At 38.9% G+C, this 21,843-nt stretch overlaps 1 protein-coding gene across 1 annotated transcript; it reads left to right on the top strand.

Moving 5' to 3' along the window:
• The first annotated feature begins 7,733 nt into the window (after positions 1 to 7,733).
• LOC149197141 (pre-mRNA-processing-splicing factor 8A) lies at positions 7,734 to 21,454 on the top strand. Its single transcript, XM_089405751.1, has 26 exons — positions 7,734 to 8,260; positions 10,944 to 11,067; positions 11,219 to 11,311; positions 11,408 to 11,798; positions 11,929 to 12,415; positions 12,522 to 13,312; positions 13,636 to 13,721; positions 13,836 to 14,018; positions 14,122 to 14,436; positions 14,534 to 14,838; positions 14,936 to 15,390; positions 15,544 to 15,670; positions 15,782 to 16,023; positions 16,163 to 16,286; positions 16,402 to 16,591; positions 16,681 to 16,788; positions 16,871 to 17,124; positions 17,240 to 17,856; positions 18,070 to 18,176; positions 18,273 to 18,527; positions 18,655 to 19,128; positions 19,325 to 19,486; positions 19,889 to 20,086; positions 20,200 to 20,478; positions 20,598 to 20,840; positions 20,949 to 21,454. Exons 1-26 carry the CDS (start codon positions 7,995 to 7,997, stop codon positions 21,138 to 21,140), a joined length of 7,068 nt encoding a protein of 2,355 aa, XP_089261877.1. The 5' UTR covers positions 7,734 to 7,994; the 3' UTR covers positions 21,141 to 21,454.
• The last annotated feature ends 389 nt before the right edge of the window (positions 21,455 to 21,843 follow it).

Below are 21,843 nucleotides of genomic sequence, written 5' to 3'. Positions count from 1 at the left end.
ACTAGATAATCAGAAAGTACAGAGATACATCTAAGGCAATATCGAGCTCCTACAAAGTGAAAAAAGGTGTGTAGATTTTCTTTAATTTTTGCTTAAGATTGGTTTGAAAATTTATTTTGAAGGAATTCAAAGGGCATATTAGAGAATTATTATCGGTAACTGATGCCCCGAGGAAAGAAAATGCAAACACCTAGTAAGGAGCCTGAAAGCTCTAGCATGACTCATGAAGAAGAAGAAGAAATGCTATATGATATATCAAAATTACAAGAACAAGTACAACGAGTGTCACTTGCACAAAAAGCAACATAATCTAAAATGGATGGTTTAAGGAAAGATGTAGAAGCTAAGATGGACGGTTTAAAGAAAGGTGTAGAAGCTAAGATGGATGGCATGGAAGCTAAGGTGAATGGCATGGACGCTAAAATTGATGGCATGGATGATAAGATGGATAAGTTGCTACAAGAAATGGTCACTAAGGGTGAAAGAGTACTAAAGGAAACTCATGATGAGAACAAAAGAAATGTTAATCATGATTCCATAGACTCTAATGTTGGATCGAAGACCCCCGGATGCGGGTGTTGGATTAAGGAGGACGGGCGTGCCACATGCCACGCATGGGCTGCCCCGTGTTAACCCCACGGCTCCCCGGAGAAGGCCGTCATATGGTAATTGAACCCCTCACACTGTTAATGCAATTAATGGCGGAGAGGCGAGGTAGATGGAGGAGCAGGGCGAAGTTAATGAGCGCCTGCAACGAGGGAATGAAGCAGAATATTACAGGCTTGATGGGTCGAGCAGGGTATTCTGGTCTGAGGAGAGTTGGTGGGCGCGGAAGCACAGAGAGCTTCGGCCGAGGAAGTTTTCATTACCCTGCGGCCTGGAAACTAGTCTCTGTTGCCATTCTGGTTGCTGGACTGGAAGGAGAGGGCAATTCGCGAATTTGCAGCGACAATTCTGGAAATGGAATTGTCGGCTACCAAGGGAAGGAATTCAAGGTGAAAGCTGGGCATCTGAGAGCGAATTGGAAAGAAATTGGTTCTGCTACCAATTTCAAGCTCACCCTCGAGCATACAGAGGAAGCATCAGACTTACCATGGTTAAAATTCGAGAACGACAGCCCAGCAGAAGGGGTCCATCGAGAGGGTCCTCCTCACGAACCCCTGCAGCAGATGAGCATCACCACTGCTGCTGCTGCTATTGTCACAGGAGAGCTCGGGCGACCCCGCTACCCATTAGACAATTCGTGGAGGTCGGGAGTTCCAGTGAAGGGAAACCGGAGCTTCCTTCCTTCGGCTCTGTGGTATTCACCCTGCCAAGCACTGAGGACAACGCAGGCGTTAATGCCCACATCTCAATCCTGTTTACCAAAATTCCGGAAGGCAGTGAGGATGAAAACCCCCAGGGCACGCAGGAGAAGCAATTGGAAGGCCCGGGCAAGGAAATTGATACCGGAGAACAATCGGCTGCGGAAAAGGACACTGCTATGGTGCCTCCAGCGTCTGAAGCTGGAAGCATGGGGGAAAAAAGCTTGCAAGACCGCTTTCCTCCAGTGGGGCCACCCCCCCCAGGTGTGGACGAGGAAAAATGGCGGAAAATGTGGGAAGGACGTGCAGAAGGTGATGGGTGGGCATATGTGGTTGAAGACAAGAGCCTCTATGAAGAGGCGGATGCACACCTCGCGGCCCTCCTTCCATCTTCAGCTCGTCTCCAGGATTAATGCAGCTGCGGGTAATGTCTTGATTTTGTTATTTGGTCATGTCTACTGGCATTTGATACTTCTATCTCTGCCTTGTTTAATTCTGTCGAGTCTATGGTCAAGCCTTAATTCTGGGAAGTCTAAGTTGATAGCTGACACTAGTGACTCTGTCATGCTTACATCTGTCTGGTATATGGGTCAGTCTATCTTAGCTGTTAGCCCCTGCGTGGGCAGTCATGTGTCTGGTCTTCAGGGAATCTGATAAATTCTGCTACTGTTTTGAGAATAAGGTCCGGTGCTGCCCCTGTGTGGGAGCTTTTGTTGTCATGGAAAATTCTGGTTGGTTTTGGCGAAGCTGCCCCTGCGAGGGAGCTTTTAGGTCTACAGTCAGGATTCCCAGGGTGATACTTCAGGCCCTGGAAGGCATGTCTTGCAGTGTGTAATTTTTCTTGTACATATAATATAATGCTTAGCTAGTTTTTACAGAGAAAAAAAAAATGTTGGATCGAAGACTCACCATGTTCCAAAAATCGATATGAGGAAGTTTGATGGCAAGGATCCCGCCACATGGATATTACAGATGGAGCAATTCTTCGATCTCAATAATGTGCAAAACACACAAAAGGTACGTATGGCAACTTTATATTTGGAACCAAATCAGTTTGTATGGTATCAATGGCTTTGTTCTCGTAAACAGTTTATCACTTGGGCAATTTTTACGGAAGAATTGATAGCACATTATGAGGATACAAAAAGCAACACTTTTTTTAGCCAATTGATAAGTCTCAAACAAAAGGGTTCAATAATGGAGCACATTGAGGAGTTCCAAAAATTGAACATAAGGGTAAAAGATATTCCAGAGGAGCATAGGATTGATGTGTTCATAGGGTCTTTAAAGGATAATATCCAACATGATGTGCGCCTTTGGGAACCTGATTCATTAGAGAAGGCATTCAGGTTAGCAAGAAAAATGGAAAGCAAAATTATGGCAACTAGGAAGCATACCATTCACAACTATAAAGACGGAAGTGTTGTTGCCCATAGTCTTCCACAACCTACAAGGTTGACACCACAACAATTGGAAGAAAAAAGAGCAAAAGGGCTTTGTTACAATTGTGATAGCAAATACACAAAAGGTCATAAGTGTGCTGAGAAGAAATTATTCTACATAGATTGTGAAGAGGAAGAAGAAAAGGAGCAAGAAAGGTCAAAAGAAGAGGATATATTCCAAGAACAAAGCCTAGATGAAGAACAAATAAATCCGACCATATCTTGTAATGCATTGGCGGGAATTACCACTCCTCAAACCATCAAGATAGAAGGACAAATCAAGAAGAAAAAGGTAATAGTGTTGATTGATTCAGGAAGCACCCACAATTTTATTCATTGTAGGGTAGCAAAAGAATTGAATTGCTTCCTATATCCAGCACCAGAGTGTCAAGTGATGATTGCAAATGGAGGAACAATAAATTGTTCTGGAAAGTGCCATAATATCAAGCTATCCATGGGAGAATATGTATTGACTAGCCCAATGCTTTCCATTCCAATGGGAGGTGCTGATGTTGTACTAGGAGTCCAATGGCTACAATCCTTGGGTACAATAGCTTTTAATTTTCAAGAACTTTTCATGAAATTTTCTGTGGAAGGAAAGGAAGTTGAATTAAGGGGTATTGCAGGGAAACCAGGAAAGATAATCAGCTCTAATGGCATGACAAAGCTTCTAAAAAAGGAGCAAAGAGGTGTAATTGCACAATTATGTTCGCTAGATGTTTCCACATTGGAATCATCTATTTCTCCAGATCTCCAAAAAGTCCTGGACAATCATTCCAAGGTATTTGAGACTCCCAAAGGTCTCCCACCTATGCGTGATCATGATCATGCTATTCATCTGATTCCAGGAAGTGTTCCTCCAAACATCAGGCCGTACAGATATCCATATGTCCAAAAAAGTGAAATTGAACGTATGGTTGCAGAAATGCTAGAGGCTGGTATAATTCAACCGAGTCAAAGTTCTTTCTCAGCTCCAGTAGTATTGGTGCACAAGAAGGATGGATCATGGCGCATGTGTCCAGATTATAGGGAGCTCAACAAGCTCACTATTAAAGATAAGTTCCCCATTCCTGTCATTGATGAATTACTGGATGAATTGCATGGATCAATTTACTTCACCAAGTTGGATCTTCGTTCGGGATATCATCAAATCAGAATGAAGATTGAAGACATTCCGAAAACGACATTTAGAACTCATGAGGGTCATTATGAATTTTTGGTCATGCCTTTTGGCCTTACCAATGCACCTTCAACATTTCAAGGTTTGATGAATTCAATTTTCAAACCATTCCTTAGAAAATTTGTGTTAGTATTTTTTGATGATATACTAATCTACAACAAGTCTTGGAAGGATCATGTTGAACATGTTGACAAGGTGCTACAACTATTGGAGGAGAAACAATTATATGCAAAAAGATCCAAATGTTTCTTTGGAGTCCAGGAGGTGGAATATTTGGGTCATATTGTATCTCATGAAGGAGTTAAGGTAGACCCTAGCAAAATTAAAGCCATTAAGGAATGGAAAATCCCCACATCCATAAAGCATCTGCGAGGATTTCTTGGGTTGACAGGGTATTATCGCAAGTTTGTTAAGAATTATGGGAGAATAGCAGCACCTCTAACAACATTATTGAAGAAAGATTCATTTTCATGGACTCCGGAAGCAACAAAGGCCTTTAAACATCTTAAAGAGGCAATGTGCCAAGCACCAGTCTTAGCTACGCCGTACTTCACAAAAACCTTTATTGTGGAATGTGATGCTTCAGGAAATGGAATTGGTGCTGTTCTAATGCAAGATGAAAGACCCATTGCTTTTGAAAGTCGTCCAATCAAGGGAAAGTTTTTAAGCAAAGCTATTTATGAGAAGGAAATGTTGGCAATACTCCATGCACTTAAGAAATGGCGACCCTACCTAATGGGAAGACACTTCAAGGTAAAAACGGATCATGATAGCCTTAAATACTTTTTAGAACAAAGATTATCCTCTGAAGAGCAACAAAAGTGGGTCACAAAGATGTTGGGTTATGACTTTGAAATCATCTACAAAAAAGGGAAGCAAAATGTGGTGGCAGATGCACTCTCAAGAAAGGATGAGGATATGGAAGCATTGTTGTGTGCCATTTCTATTATCCAACCAGATTGGATAAACGAAGCAAAGGAGGAATGGAAGAATGACGAAGAAGTGTGGGCACTTATTCGAAAGCTACAACAAGATTCAAGTACTTCTGATACATTTAGCTGGAAAAATGATTCGTTATGGTACAAAGATCGCTTATACCTCTGTAAGAATTCCCAGCTAAAACAAAAGATTCTTATGGAATTGCACACTTCTCACTTAGGAGGGCACTCAGGATTTTTAAAAACTTACCACAGGGTTAAGAAGGAATTTTTTTGGGATGGCCTTAAATCAGATATTCAAAAGTTTGTGGCGGAATGTTTGGTTTGCCAACAAAATAAAGTTGAAACAATTAAGACACCGGGTCTATTACAACCTTTATCCATTCCAAGCCAATGTTGGGAGGAGGTTTCAATGGATTTTATCACAGGTTTACCCAAGTCTGAGGGAAAGAGTGTCATCATGGTGGTAGTTGACAGACTTACCAAGTATGCACACTTTTGTGCATTATCACATCCATTTAAAGCCAGTACAGTTTCTACTGCATTTATGGAAACAGTTCAAAAGCTACATGGAAACCCAAAGATTATTGTAAGTGACAGAGATCCCATTTTCACTGGAAATTTTTGGACAGAATTATTTTCTTGTCTTGGTACTCAGTTAGCTCATAGCTCATCTTATCATCCTCAATCTGATGGGCAAACTGAGATAGTAAACAAATGTTTGGAAGGATATCTTCGTTGCTTTGTATCTGATAAACAGACACAATGGGTCAAATGGTTGCCTCTGGCTGAATGGTGGTATAACACTTCCTTCCATACAGCAACAAAAATGACCCCATTTATGGCACTTTATGGGTACCAACCACCATCAATCACATCATATTTAAGAGAAAATTCTAAGGTTCAAGCAGTGGAACATCACATCGAACATCAACAACAAGTCCTCCAACTCTTAAAGGATAACCTCATGTTGGCACAAAATAGAATGAAACAACAGGCAGATCAACATCGCAGTGAAAGAAGTTTTGATGTAGGTGATTGGGTATTCCTACGGCTACAACCATATAAGCAAATGTCCCTAAAGCAAGCTAAGAAGGATAATAAATTATCACCAAAGTATTATGGTCCGTACAAGGTGTTGGAAAATATTGGTACTATGGCATACAAATTGGAGCTTCCTGCAGCTTCTCGATTGCACCCAATTTTCCATGTTTCATGTTTAAAGAAGGTTATAGGCGACAAGCTCCCAGTTCAAACAATATTGCCAGAACTTGACGAGGAAGGAAAAATTATATTGGAACCGGAAGCAGTCACAGAAACAAGAACTCGACAGCTACGAAATCGATCAATTTCAGAGTATCTTATCAAGTGGAAGAACTTATCCGCTGAAGATTCCACATGGGAGGATGAGAATTTTATGCAGAAGTATCCAGAACTACTCAAGCGTTGAGGACAACACTTTTTTTGAAGGAGAGGGGCATGTTGGATCCCTATAATACTAGTGATTACCCCATTACTATTGTAGTTATACCCCTTATTTATATTGTTGTGCCCCTATTACCCACATATTGTTATTTCTGTGCCCCATAGAATCCCTCTATTATTATTTTTGTGGCTTTATATTATTATTGTTAGGTCGGCTGGATTATATTGTGACTCCTTAGACTCCTATATATAGAAAGGAGGTTTTGTCATTTGTATCATCCAAGAATTGTTCATTTATGTAATGTAAAGGAGGTTGCCCCCTCGAAGAGGCTGAATTCTAAGGCGTTGATCTTTCTTTTCTATCTTTTCTTGAGCTGGTTTCATAACACATATATAAAGGGCATGAAAGTCTGTGAACATAACCTAGAAGGGTGCAAAAATCACAAAGGCCTAAATCGCTGAAAGGTTCAACATAAGTCCATGAACTGACTCTCAATAGAGGTGTGCATAATGCAAAATCTACAAAACAAACACAATAGTGGAAAGGGCCCCTATCAACCAAGCCAAAAAGCTGGGCACCACACATCTAGATAGCCCATACATCTAGCTTAGAAATGGGTAACAAAAAATAGGGCAACAAAGCCCAACAAAATATGCGACATCATCTGAAACAGGCAATAGTAGGCGTGGCACCAAAGAAGGGACATGAGTGGCGGCGACACGAAAAAGCAAGGCGACGACACCACCAAGCAGAAGCCCAAGCAAAAACCAAGCCCCAGACTAGAAGACACTAATAGAGGGACCTCCACAAAAGCAAACCCGAGCACACAAAACCTATAACATGCCACAAAAAGAGCACCAAGGAAGAGCAACGACAACGACACCAACAAAGATAAAGGCCCCGACAACATGGTGAGACGTAGGCATGAACTAGAGAATTGAGGCGACTAAGGTAGTCACCTAACCCTCTATTCATTAATAGAGTGTCTTACAATCCATGTCGCTTTTAAACCTTTTGTGAACAAGTTGCCACATCCCATGCTCTTCAGGGTAACAATCTACTGCATTTGTATCGAAAATCACCGCATCTAACAAATTAAAAAAAATAAATATTTCAATCCCAATTTAAAATTGAAATAATTTAATGTCACAAAACGTAGACATATATGTTTTCCATTTTAACATATTTGGGAGGGAAAAATATTAATATAAATAAAATCTTAACCTATTTTAGAGGAAAAAAATGTTAATATGAATAAAATATTAACAAAAGATGCGTGAATATGCCAATCACATAAATGAGAAGGATACTCGCACATAGATAAGACCACATGAATTTTTGAAAAAAAATTGATTTTGGGAAACAAAATTTATTATTATGTATTTAAAAGATAAGTTGCAAAAATGTTTTAGAGGTTTTCACCGACGCTGAATCTCTCCATATAAAAGAAATGCTGGATGTCTCCAGTGCTTTTTATTTGTCATAACTAACGCAGGCAACTACCGGCGGCCGAGGCCGAGGATGAGACTACTTTTGTGACAGGTACGCTAAATTTCCGGTACGAAACCTCCTCTACACAAGCCTCCGAATCGCAGCAAGCTGTGCTCCGAATTTCGCCTGCTCGCCTATATTTTCATTTGGAGCAAGTCGTCGATGCTGACCAGGGTTTTAAGTTCGTAGGGTTTTCTTTTGGAGCAGCAGAAAATGTGGAACCCAGGAGGAGCGGGGAGCTCTCACATGGCTCCCCCGGGCACGACACCGTCAGTGCCACCGCCATCCGGAATGCAGCAGCCGCAGCATCCCTCTTACGGCCCCCCTCTAAATTCTGCCGATGCCGAGGCCATGCTGGAAGAGAAGGCACGCAAATGGATGCAGCTTAACGCTAAAAGATATGGCGATAAGCGTAAATTCGGATTCGTCGAGACGCAGAAAGAGGACATGCCGCCAGAGCACGTCAGAAAAATCATCAGGTAATTTTTGTTTCGAGAACTTGAGTTCTGAAAGTTGCGGGAAGATTTAAATTCCCGGTAACGGTGTTTGATAGCTCAGACACCGCAAACATCAAATTTGAACGTTTAGTCTCTTCATTTCTGCTTCTGCCGTTTCTATTTTGCAGTCATAGGATTATAATAAATTTCACAACAGAAAAATATTCGGATCAAGGGTTTAAGGTTTGGAGAAAGCTTTATCTATTTAATAGCGTATGCAAATGTTTAGTATGTTTCTTTCTTCTTACTCTTCTTATTCTCAGCGATCGAATTAGAGCGCATTTCTGGACACAGGCGAATAGTTTAAGGTCTCATGGTGTGGATACAGTTTAACCAATTAAGTATTGGCTGTAAATGCTCATAGTTGCTTTCTTTTCCCCTCTTTCTACGTTTTTATTTTTATTTATAATTTTATAATTATTAGAGTGATAGAATGAGAAGAGTAAACTTTCGTACATCGAAAAATATTGGGACAAAGAGTTTAGGATTTGGAGAAAGGGTTTCAATTGAACAGTGAAACTGAAAACTTTCGTACATCGAAAAATATTGGGACAAAGAGTTTAGGATTTGGAGAAAGGTTTCAATTGAACAGTGAATTTCAATGCTTAGTTTTTTTTCTCTCTTTCTTCTTGTTATTTTTGATGGCTTAGTTCAGTGCTGAGGAAAATACTGGGAGGAAGGTTTTGGGTTTAAGGTCGGTCGGTGCAGATTAGATAAATATCATTCCGGAAAATTTGTCCAATAAAAAATAACACTTATATTGTTATGCAATGCCATGCTGTGTTGAATTCAATGGATCAGGGCAATTTATCACTAGGAGAGCTGCTTTCTAGGTAATGGGAGACAAGGAGGATCTGGTTACAGATTTTAGCGACCGAGCCTGAGGTTGATTTGGCATAGATACGGAGACATAAAACATGTACAGGTTCTTTGGATGACCACACATATGACATTTGGGATGAGGGATGCCAATAACTAATATGGTTTAGAGACAGCAGGCAAGATTAAGGGACTAAAGTAAAGACAGTTTTCCAGACGTTATGCAGACAGGAGAGCTAGGTTGCCTGCTTGGATGTGAGCTTCTAAAGCTCATATAATAGAATTTCCAACGAAGGTTTGTGTACAGACAATTGTGACCATGTGTATAATTTGATGGAAAGAAAATTGAGAACAATCTCCTTGATTCTTTCAATCACAAATCTCTTCGAATTGGCCATCCTATGTCTATCTTCTAGTTCTGATCAAGGAACCCAATCCTGAAATTGGCACAAAAAGGCCTCTGGTTATGTTCATGCATCTTCTTAGAAATCTCATGGTCGAAAACCATACTATATTGGCTAACACTTTGCCTTCATACCACAAGTTTGAAAGCCACCATAAGGAACACTTAAAGCTAAACCAAAATTGAAGCCTTGCCCCTTTTGATTGAGATGGGGATTTGTGGCCTTCTAGGCCTTTGTTAACATAAGATAGAGCATAGTGGTTAATGGGTGCCCTTGATAGAAGAGGGTACCTATGACTCTAAAGAAATAGGCAAAAAGCTAGGGCCTTGTTCAAGGCTAGAATAAAGTGCCACTTAACCTTGTTATATGCCTTTTCAAAGGTGATATTGATGATGAAGTTGATGAGGTTGAGGCATTTGGTCTTATTCATGCCTTACCCAAGACATGCAAATATTGTTTAGAATGAATGTCTCCCTATGGGTGTAATGGGGGGCCGAAGGGCCCATAGCAGAGTAATAACAGTGGAAATATTTCAATGCTAGGTGGAATAGGGTCTACTATGTCGAAGAATCTAAGGCAAGATTCTTCGACATTAATGATTCTTCTTGTGATGTCTTTTTACATATTAGAATTATCTTCTTCTTATTATTATAGTGTGTTCTTCAATCATCAAACAACTACCAAAACAAGAAGATCAACAAGATACAAGTACACAAGATGTAGGCTCCAAGCCAGGGCAAAACCTCTCCTCTTGAGAGGAAAACCCTTCAATCTCTTCTTATTGATTCTTTATTGACTATTCATATAGATTCTTTATTAATTTTTCCTTTGAAGGAGGACCTTGAAAATTTGACTTATTTCGGATCCACAAATTTTCTTCAACTAACTGGTGGCTTCAATGTTTGGAGTTGTAGAAAATAGTCTTTGTCAGAGACTCAGACTCACAACAGCATGGGTGACATCTGACACAAATATAACTTCATGAAACAGTTCAATCTGATGCAAAGGTTTCTCAAATTGTCTTTTGTTCAGCTTTGAATGGTTCAAGAAGTTTCTGTTGAACTTTACGGATTCATCATTTCAATGAGAGATCTGGAGCAAGTTCTGTTGTATGATGCATATATTTGTGTATACCATCCTCATTAGAAATAATGTTAACTCAGAGAACTGTAAGCTTTCATGTATTGGATCACGTTTTAAATTTGGATTGGATGTGCTGTCTTACACTTCTGGAAGCCCAAGTGAGCTCACTTCATCTTCATCTTTGACTTATGTGGAATTTTGATATTGATATGTATGTGATTGTTACATTCAACGATATTACATAATCACATACATTTGTCTGTAGGTATTTGATGGCATTGCAACATTGCTATTTGTGCGTAGGCAAGCATATTTTTTACTTTCATTATGTATTGATCTGTGTTTTTGACTATGAACAGAGATCATGGAGACATGTCTTCAAAAAAATATCGCCATGACAAGCGTGTTTATCTGGGAGCACTTAAATTTGTACCTCATGCAGTCTACAAACTTCTTGAAAACATGCCCATGCCCTGGGAGCAGGTATTCATTTTTTTTAACACTTTATCATTATATCTTTTTGCTAAACTGTAAACCTTGTGTATATTTATATTATTTAGTTTCCTTGTCTGGCAATAGAGGAGTGCATTTGGTGCATTATGCTCTGTGTATTTGATGAATGTTTCCTATTCAGGTTCGTGATGTGAAGGTACTCTATCACATAACTGGGGCTATCACTTTTGTTAATGAAATACCATGGGTTGTTGAGCCCATATATATGGCACAGGTAAAGTTCATGTTCTTTTGACTTTTGGATTCTGTTCTTGCTTTATTTGGTCCTCTTATGATGAATTATTGTGCCTAATTGGAAGCTTGTTTGCAGTGGGGTACGATGTGGATCATGATGCGAAGAGAAAAAAGGGACAGGCGGCACTTTAAAAGAATGCGCTTTCCACCATTTGATGATGAGGAACCTCCTTTAGATTACGCAGACAATTTGTTAGATGTGGACCCTCTCGAACCTATCCAGTTGGAGCTGGATGAGGAAGAAGATTCTGCGGTATACACATGGTTTTATGACCACAAGCCCCTAGTGAAAACAAAACTTATAAATGGGCCTAGTTATAGAAGGTGGCAACTATCACTTCCCATCATGGCAACTTTGCACCGTCTTGCAGGACAGCTACTTTCTGACTTGATTGATAAAAACTATTTCTATCTCTTTGATATGGAGTCTTTTTTCACAGCAAAAGCATTGAACATGTGCATACCAGGTATTGTGAAGCCCTACCCCAGAAAATTGTTGGGTCAAATATTTGGTCATCTATTTATGTTTTCTCTTGTCATAACTGCTACTGTTGTGATGAAGTTCAGACTTTTACTGACATGTCTAATTAACAACAGGAGGGCCGAAGTTTGAGCCTTTGTACCGAGATATGGAGAAGGGTGATGAAGACTGGAATGAATTCAATGATATTAATAAGCTTATTATCCGCTCTCCACTTCGGACAGAGTATAGAATTGCATTTCCTCATCTCTACAACAACAGGCCTAGGAAAGTTAAGCTTTGTGTATATCACAGTCCCATGGTGATGTACATAAAAACTGAAGATCCAGATTTACCAGCATTTTATTTTGATCCTCTGATTCATCCAATTTCTTTTCATAAGACTAATCGCCGTGAGAGGAAAACTTACGAGGAGGATGATGACGATGATTTTTTTGTTCCAGAAGGTGTGGAACCTTTGTTGCATGATACACCACTTTACACAGATACAACAACTGCTGGTATTTCGTTATTGTTTGCTCCACGTCCATTCAATATGCGATCAGGTCGTATGCGACGAGCAGAAGATATTCCTCTTGTTTCTGATTGGTACAAGGAACACTGGTATGCATTTTTCTGATGCATGACACATATTCATGTTATTTTTGTTCTTTAGTTGTGTTTTGCATGTGCCATGGATTTGATTCCTTGAATGTTTCATGTCATGCAGTCCTCCCACATATCCAATGAAGGTTCGTGTGAGCTATCAGAAGCTCCTAAAATGTTATGTGTTGAATGAACTTCATCACAGGCCTCCAAAGGCTCAAAAGAAGAAATACTTGTTTCGTTCCCTACAAGCTACCAAATTTTTCCAGACAACTGAGCTAGATTGGGCAGAGGCTGGGCTTCAAGTTTGCAGACAAGGTTACAATATGCTGAATCTTCTTATTCACCGAAAGAACTTGAATTATCTTCATCTTGATTACAATTTTAATCTGAAACCTGTGAAGACACTCACAACGAAGGAGCGTAAGAAGTCATGTTTTGGAAATGCTTTCCATTTATGTCGTGAAATTTTGCGACTAACAAAACTAGTTGTCGATGCAAATATCCAATTTCGACTGGGAAATGTAGATGCTTTCCAGTTGGCAGATGGATTACAATATACATTTTCACATGTAGGGCAGTTGACTGGTATGTATCGTTACAAGTATCGGCTTATGCGGCAAATAAGAATGTGTAAAGATCTGAAGCATTTGATTTATTATCGCTTTAACACTGGGCCTGTTGGGAAAGGACCTGGATGTGGATTTTGGGCTCCAATGTGGAGAGTATGGTTGTTTTTTCTACGTGGTATAGTACCACTGCTAGAAAGGTGGCTTGGAAACTTGCTTGCACGACAGTTTGAAGGTCGTCATTCAAAGGGAGTGGCAAAAACTGTGACCAAACAAAGGGTTGAAAGTCATTTTGATTTGGAGCTGAGAGCAGCTGTCATGCACGATGTTCTTGATGCAATGCCAGGTGATTTTAATTTTTGCCTTCTGTGATAATTGGCAGGAAAGAGATGTTTCTCTTGTTTGGGATGCATCAATTAGATTGAAATCACTTTGATGCTGAAAGTTGATCTGTTATATATATTGTCAACCCTTGATGGGCACTGCTATTTCTCCAATTCTTAGCTTGTTTTGTTATGATTAATTTGGTTGTTGAGCACTAATTTTCTTTTGCTTTGAAGTTTCTGCATCTCTGTTTGTCCCTCTGTTTTGTTTTAGTGTTATGCATTTTCTGAGTCTCTTAGTGATTCTCTTATCTGCTTGCTGACATACTCATCGATATTGTGACAGAGGGCATCAAGCAGAACAAAGCTCGCACCATTTTGCAACATTTGAGTGAAGCCTGGCGCTGTTGGAAGGCAAACATCCCCTGGAAGGTAGATGTTGTAATAAAGCTTTCAATTAAGCATGACAAATTTGACTGTTTTCTTTATTTATTTTCTCAATTATATCTCAAGTTTATAAATAAGATAATTGATTTGGTATTCCAGGTGCCTGGCCTACCAGTGCCAATTGAGAATATGATTCTTCGTTATGTAAAATCAAAAGCAGACTGGTGGACTAATGTTGCTCATTATAATCGTGAGCGCATTCGGCGTGGTGCAACTGTAGACAAGACAGTTTGTCGGAAAAATCTAGGAAGGCTCACACGTCTTTGGCTGAAAGCAGAGCAGGCATGCTTTAATTTACCCTACACTATATTGAATGGACAGTTTATAATGTTCAAGATTGAAGAGGTTTATAAATCACTAATCAATTATGCTGATTTCTTAACAGGAACGACAACATAATTACTTGAAAGATGGCCCCTATGTAACACCTGAGGAAGCTGTGGCCATCTATACCACTACAGTGCATTGGCTGGAATCGAGAAAATTTTCTCCCATTCCTTTTCCACCACTGTCATATAAACATGACACGAAACTCCTAATATTAGCACTTGAAAGATTGAAAGAATCTTATAGTGTTGCTGTCCGATTAAATCAACAACAGAGGGAAGAGCTGGGCCTTATCGAGCAGGCATATGATAATCCACATGAGGCATTATCACGTATCAAACGTCATCTGCTTACACAGCGTGCCTTCAAAGAAGTAAGTTGTATAATTAATCACTTTCAGATGCTAAATCAATGGTGTTGAGATGTTGTCTGCCTGGGATTCTAACGAATGGCTATGTTTCACATTGCAGGTGGGCATTGAGTTTATGGACTTGTATAGCTATCTGATCCCTGTGTATGAAATTGAACCTCTTGAGAAAATTACAGATGCATATCTTGATCAATATCTTTGGTATGAAGGTGACAAACGCCATCTCTTTCCAAACTGGATCAAACCTGCAGATTTAGAGCCACCTCCACTTTTGGTATATAAGTGGTGTCAAGGAATCAATAATTTGCAGGATATATGGAATACCAGTGAAGGTCAATGTGTTGTGATGCTTCAGACAAAATTTGAAAAGTTCTTTGAAAAAATAGATCTGACAATGTTAAACAGGTATTTTTTTTTGTTTTATGCTGATAGTTTGTGAGTACTGAAAATCTTTCTTTAGATTCAGTTATTTTTCTAGAATCTGAATTAATAATTATTGCAGGCTTCTGCGTTTGGTGCTTGACCACAACATTGTTGATTATGTGACTGCAAAAAACAACATTGTTCTATCATACAAATATATGAGCCATACCAATTCATATGGGCTGATTCGAGGTCTTCAGTTTGCCTCCTTTGTTGTGCAATATTATGGTCTGGTCTTGGATCTCTTGGTCCTTGGTTTGACTCGGGCAAGTGAAATAGCTGGTCCTCCACAGATGCCAAATGAATTTATTACTTACTGGGATATAAAAGTGGAGACAAGGCATCCTATAAGATTGTATTCTCGTTATATTGACAAGGTGCACATTCTTTTTAGATTCACTCATGAAGAGGCAAGGGATCTTATCCAGCGCTACCTTACAGAAAATCCAGATCCAAACAATGAAAACATGGTTGGTTACAACAACAAAAAGTGTTGGCCTAGAGATGCTCGCATGAGGCTGATGAAACATGATGGTAAAGTGGTGTTTTTTCCTTTGCTTTTTTTATTTTTTATTTTTTATTTTTTTATTTTTATTTTTATTTTTTATTCTTTCAGTAAAATCTAGAGCTACCTGAGATTACTCAAATCTAAACTCAGCTGTGTCTGGTCTCTTGAATATTTTGCAGTTAATCTTGGGAGGAGTGTTTTCTGGGATATAAAGAACAGATTCCCTCGTAGTATCACAACATTAGAATGGGAGAACAATTTTGTCTCTGTTTATAGCAAAGACAACCCAAATTTGCTTTTCAGCATGTATGTCCTCCTTGCCCAGCTAGCTCACTTGTTTCCATGTATTGATAAGTTATATGTTTTATGCAAAAAGCTAAAAGAATTTTCCTTGGTTTTGTTGTTGTTGTTGTGTAGGTGTGGGTTTGAAGTTCGAATATTACCAAAGATAAGAATGTCTCAAGAAGCATTTAGCAATACAAAGGATGGAGTCTGGAATTTGCAAAATGAGCAGACTAAAGAGCGCACTGTTGTTGCTTTCTTGCGAGTTGATGATGAACACATGAAGGTGTTTGAGAATCGTGTTAGGCAGATCCTCATGTCATCAGGGTCAACAACCTTTACCAAAATCGTAAACAAATGGAATACTGCACTAATAGGTAATTGCAGTCTGAACTGTACAGTTTTTCATGGCTCTGCTTGCATAATGCTCCAGGCTATTTTAAATTGACAATTTGAATACATCTTCCTATTTTAGATGTTTATTACATGCCAGTTTGTCTTCTTTGATTGGTGCAGGACTCATGACCTATTTCCGTGAAGCAACAGTGCATACACAGGAGCTTCTTGATCTCCTTGTCAAATGTGAAAATAAAATTCAAACACGTATAAAGATTGGTTTGAACTCCAAGATGCCAAGCAGGTATTGTGTCTCTTCATAGAAAGAGGAGAGTGATATGCATAAAGGAAATACTCAGTAAACTTATTGCCTGGTTAGATTTGAATATTATTCTTAAAATTTGTGTTTTGTAAATTAGGTTTCCTCCTGTTATCTTCTATACACCCAAGGAAATTGGAGGACTTGGAATGCTATCTATGGGCCATATTTTAATCCCACAAAGTGACCTACGTTATAGTCAACAGACAGATGTTGGAGTTACACACTTCCGTAGTGGTATGAGCCATGAGGAAGATCAACTTATTCCAAATCTGTATCAATACATACAGGTAAGTGTAGGCAATTTATCTCTAGTTGAAGCTATTTAAAAATGCAAGTTCAAAGTTGTGTGCTGAGATAGCAATATGGTCTATGGCAGCCCTGGGAGAGTGAATTCATAGACTCTCAACGTGTTTGGGCTGAATATGCTTTAAAGAGGCAGGAAGCACAGGCTCAGAATAGACGATTAACTCTTGAGGATCTTGAGGTATGTTTCCAACTCGGTTCTCTTCATAATTATTGAATCTACTCTCTTTGCAGCACTTATTTCTTCTTCTTGGATATTACAGGATTCATGGGACAGAGGCATTCCTCGCATTAATACGCTTTTTCAAAAAGATAGACACACACTGGCTTATGACAAAGGTTGGAGGGTACGGACAGACTTCAAACAGTATCAGGTTCTGAAACAAAATCCATTTTGGTGGACTCACCAGCGACATGATGGGAAACTGTGGAATCTGAATAACTATCGAACAGATGTTATTCAGGCTCTTGGAGGAGTGGAAGGCATTCTGGAGCACACTCTATTTAAAGGAACTTAGTAAGTCTTAACATTGCTTTATATTTCTAATTTTCTAGTATTCTGTGTCTGGTTACAGAATATAATTACAACATTGGCGGATAACTTCTGATATCTCTTTGCTTGTGTAATGAAGCTTCCCAACATGGGAAGGTCTGTTCTGGGAGAAGGCGTCTGGGTTTGAGGAGTCTATGAAGTATAAAAAGCTTACAAATGCACAGAGATCAGGGTTGAATCAAATTCCCAATCGACGATTTACACTTTGGTGGTCTCCTACCATCAATCGTGCCAATGTTTATGTGGGTTTTCAAGTGCAGTTGGATTTGACTGGAATTTTCATGCATGGAAAAATTCCAACACTGAAGATATCATTGATACAAATTTTTAGGGCTCATCTGTGGCAGAAAGTGCACGAAAGTGTTGTAATGGATCTCTGCCAGGTACTTGATCAGGAGCTGGATGCTTTGGAAATTGAGACTGTTCAAAAAGAGACGATACATCCCAGGAAAAGTTACAAGATGAACAGCTCTTGCGCTGATATTCTTCTTTTTGCAGCATATAAATGGCCAATGTGCAAGCCCAGCCTTGTGGCAGAGTCTAAGGATGTTTTTGATCAGAAGGCAAGTAATAAATATTGGATTGATGTGCAACTTCGGTGGGGAGACTATGATTCTCATGACATTGAACGGTATACGAGAGCCAAATTCTTAGACTATACAACAGATAATATGTCAATTTATCCATCACCCACTGGTATATACCTCTGCAAACTCTGTCTCATTATAAGCTTTAGGGTCATTGAACAGTTTAACATTATCTATCTTATTTATTTCCTGGAATTAAAAGGATGCTTTGGAACAGCTGAACTAATCTGCCTCTGTTTTTTGTGAAACTAAGGTCAAAAGTTCAAATAAACATGCCTTTTAACAGATGAATGAGGATATACTAACTAAAAATTTAATTCAGGTGTTATGATTGCAATCGATCTTGCTTACAATTTACATTCTGCATTTGGTAATTGGTTTCCTGGTTCAAAGCCTCTTTTGGCCCAAGCTATGAATAAAATAATGAAGGTAAAATAATTTACACTTTGAGAGCCAAATTTCATTTATTTATTTTCTGAATCTGTCGCTTAATTAATCATGTATGTATTTCTTTGAATTCTGCAGTCAAATCCTGCCTTGTATGTGTTAAGGGAGCGCATAAGAAAGGGCCTGCAACTTTATTCTTCGGAGCCAACAGAACCGTATTTGTCATCTCAAAACTATGGAGAGATTTTCAGCAACCAAATTATATGGTTTGTGGATGATACAAATGTGTATCGTGTCACAATCCATAAAACTTTTGAAGGAAATCTTACAACGAAGCCTATCAATGGAGCAATTTTCATATTCAACCCGAGGACAGGGCAACTATTTTTAAAGGTCTGTTTCTTGTATGATTTGTTTTTTATATGTGCTACTATGTACAGCTTTGGCAATGGATTCAGTTAGTATCATTTACGTGGGATTGCCTTCTATTCTAACACATGCAAATAATTGGATATTCCAGGTTATCCATACTAGTGTGTGGGCAGGACAGAAGCGTCTTGGTCAACTGGCTAAATGGAAGACAGCTGAAGAAGTAGCTGCATTGGTACGTTCATTGCCTGTTGAGGAGCAGCCAAAACAGATAATTGTAACTCGTAAGGGAATGCTTGATCCACTGGAAGTTCACTTGCTCGACTTTCCTAACATTGTCATTAAAGGCAGTGAGCTTCAGTTACCATTCCAAGCGTGCTTAAAAATTGAGAAATTTGGTGACCTTATTCTAAAGGCCACAGAACCGCAAATGGTTCTTTTCAACATATATGATGATTGGTTAAAGACTATCTCATCATACACGGCATTTTCTCGTCTTATACTAATCCTTCGTGCCCTTCATGTGAACAATGAGAAAGCAAAGATGTTGTTGAAACCAGACAAGACTATTGTTACTGAGGCGCACCACATTTGGCCTAGCCTTAATGATGACCAGTGGATGAAGGTAGATCTCTTTTAAGCCTCAGGATTTCATACTGTTAATCCGTGGGTCTATGTTGCAGGGTTTCTATTAAATTCTAATAGTTGTATTTAATTTAGTATATGAAAACACCTTTCTGTGTTTTAGATATTTTTTTATTGGAGGGACTGTAATAGAGTGAAAAAGAAAGGAATATAATGAGTGTTCTGATACTTTGCAGGTAGAAGTTGCTTTGAGAGACCTTATACTCTCCGATTATGCCAAGAAGAATAATGTCAATACATCAGCATTAACCCAATCAGAAATCCGTGATATTATACTTGGAGCTGAGATAACTCCCCCTTCTCAACAAAGGCAACAGATTGCTGAAATTGAAAAGCAGGTAGGTGATTTTGCTGCAGTTCTGATGTTTAATTACTGCTATTTCTACAGCCCAGCCCAGTATTGGTACCCATGTTGCAATGTTTAACATTTTGACGAAGTCAAATTGCATAAAAATAAAAATAAAATAAGATATAAAGATCAATGTAATGTAATGTAATTGTAGCCTATTTAAAGAGAAATTAAAGCCTATATCCATCTTAACTTTGGATCTACCAAGGCCCAAGAGGGGTCAATTCTTTTGATATGCAAACCTCTTTTAGAGTAAAAAGAGATTTGATTCCTCTGGGTGTTAGTTAAGATGGATCTAGGCTAGTAATAAGGGTAATGTGCTCTCTGATATGAATGTAACAAATTGTTTGCTTAATATTTAATAATGGAGATTCATAAACTTTTTATGCAGGCAAAGGAAGCAAGCCAGCTCACTGCAGTTACCACGAGGACTACAAATGTGCACGGTGATGAGTTGATTGTCACCACAACTAGTCCATATGAGCAGGCTGCTTTTGGTTCTAAAACGGATTGGCGTGTAAGGGCAATATCTGCCACAAATCTCTATCTCCGAGTCAATCATATATATGTTAACTCTGATGATATCAAGGTACGCTTGTGTGGGCTTTTTGTTTTACAGTATATTCATTTGAAGAGTTCTAACTAGTGTTTCTCTTTGGATTTACTAGGGCTCATTTCCTCTGATTGTGTCTGTTTGAACAGGAAACTGGTTATACATACATTATGCCAAAGAACATATTGAAAAAATTCATTTGCATAGCTGACCTTAGGACTCAGATTTCGGGGTATATTTATGGTATAAGCCCTCCAGACAATCCACAAGTGAAGGAAATTCGCTGTATAGCTATGCCTCCACAATGGGGAACGCATCAGCAAGTTCATTTGCCTTTGGCTTTGCCGGAGCACGAATTTTTGAATGATTTAGAGCCTTTGGGATGGATGCATACACAACCCAACGAGCTTCCTCAATTATCACCTCAGGTTTGTTGTTTGATGTTTAACTATTAGGGTAAAAATAAGAATGTCTTAATAGCCAAAGAAAGCCTTCTTAATGGTAAGGAATTCATTAAATATTTATTTTCCTTGCCATGGTTTATCAGGACTTAACATGCCATGCTCGAATCTTGGAGAATAATAAGCAGTGGGATGGAGAGAAATGTATCATTCTTACATGCAGTTTCACTCCCGGCTCCTGCTCCTTAACTGCATATAAGCTTACTCCAACAGGTTATGAGTGGGGGCGGCTCAACAAAGACACTGGAAGCAATCCACATGGTTATCTGCCTACTCATTATGAGAAAGTACAAATGCTTCTTAGTGACCGTTACCTGGGATTTTACATGGTATTTCCTATTCCCTTATTTGCGATTTCGAGTTTAAATGATTAGGTCCAATCGTAGGCTGTAACGTCTTTGTTGAATTATTCTTTATTTTCTCCGTCGTTTGTGCAGGTACCAGATAATGGTCCTTGGAATTACAACTTCATGGGTGTTAAGCATACAGTCAGTATGAAGTATGGAATTAAGCTTGGAGCTCCTCGTGACTTTTATCACGAGGATCACCGTCCTACTCACTTTTTGGAGTTCAGCAATCTCGAAGAGGGTGACCATGCAGAGGGAGATGCTGAAGATGTATTTTCTTAGCTTCGGTTATCTGGCAAATCGTGGATATTTAACTTTCCAATCCACCGAGAAATATGAGAAATGCTGCTAAGATATAACTAGCATGACTAATGAGTAAATGCTTTTGTTTTAGCAGCTGTCCAATTTTTGTATAAATATCCTCTCCAACGTTTGGAAAAAGCAATCTACCTCCGTTTCTGTAGAACACAAGCCAGGAAAACCCTTCCTCGAATGCATATGTATAAAATATGAAACTAGTGAGTCGCTAGAAGTTGGAATCATATATGCTTGGCACGACTTCTTTCTATCTATACATCTTTCATTGCTTGTTTTCATTCCTTGTTACTTGTTTTATTCCTCCCTCATTATGAGTGCAAAGTGGAAAAATTTTGAGGTGTCAAATTTTGATCATTTGGCTACTTTTCATTTTCACCTCTTTTCAGAAAATATGATTTTTTTTTTCAATTTCATTTTTCGGATTTGCCCAAATTCCATAGAATAAAAAGTTTGGACTTAAAAATGACCTAGTTATCTGGAAACTATATAAAATCCTTGAAAATTTGAAGCTTTTTATATGTTATCCACCAAAGTAGTTTGGCATTTTAATAAGTAACAAATCCACCGAAGTTTCGACATGTATGGATGCTTAAAATTTTCCATAGTAAATACTGTGACGAAGAACAAATGGAATACATTTTTTGAATATTGCTGCATGGTTCAATAT

The sequence above is a fragment of the Pinus tabuliformis genome, chromosome 2_2 (genome assembly GCF_031772625.1).
Source record: "Pinus tabuliformis cultivar Carrire ecotype Pingquan chromosome 2_2, CPIR1, whole genome shotgun sequence".
NCBI lineage: Eukaryota > Viridiplantae > Streptophyta > Pinopsida > Pinales > Pinaceae > Pinus > Pinus tabuliformis.
Note: the sequence above shows the minus strand (reverse complement) of the source record. Positions and strands in the feature narration are given on the sequence as shown.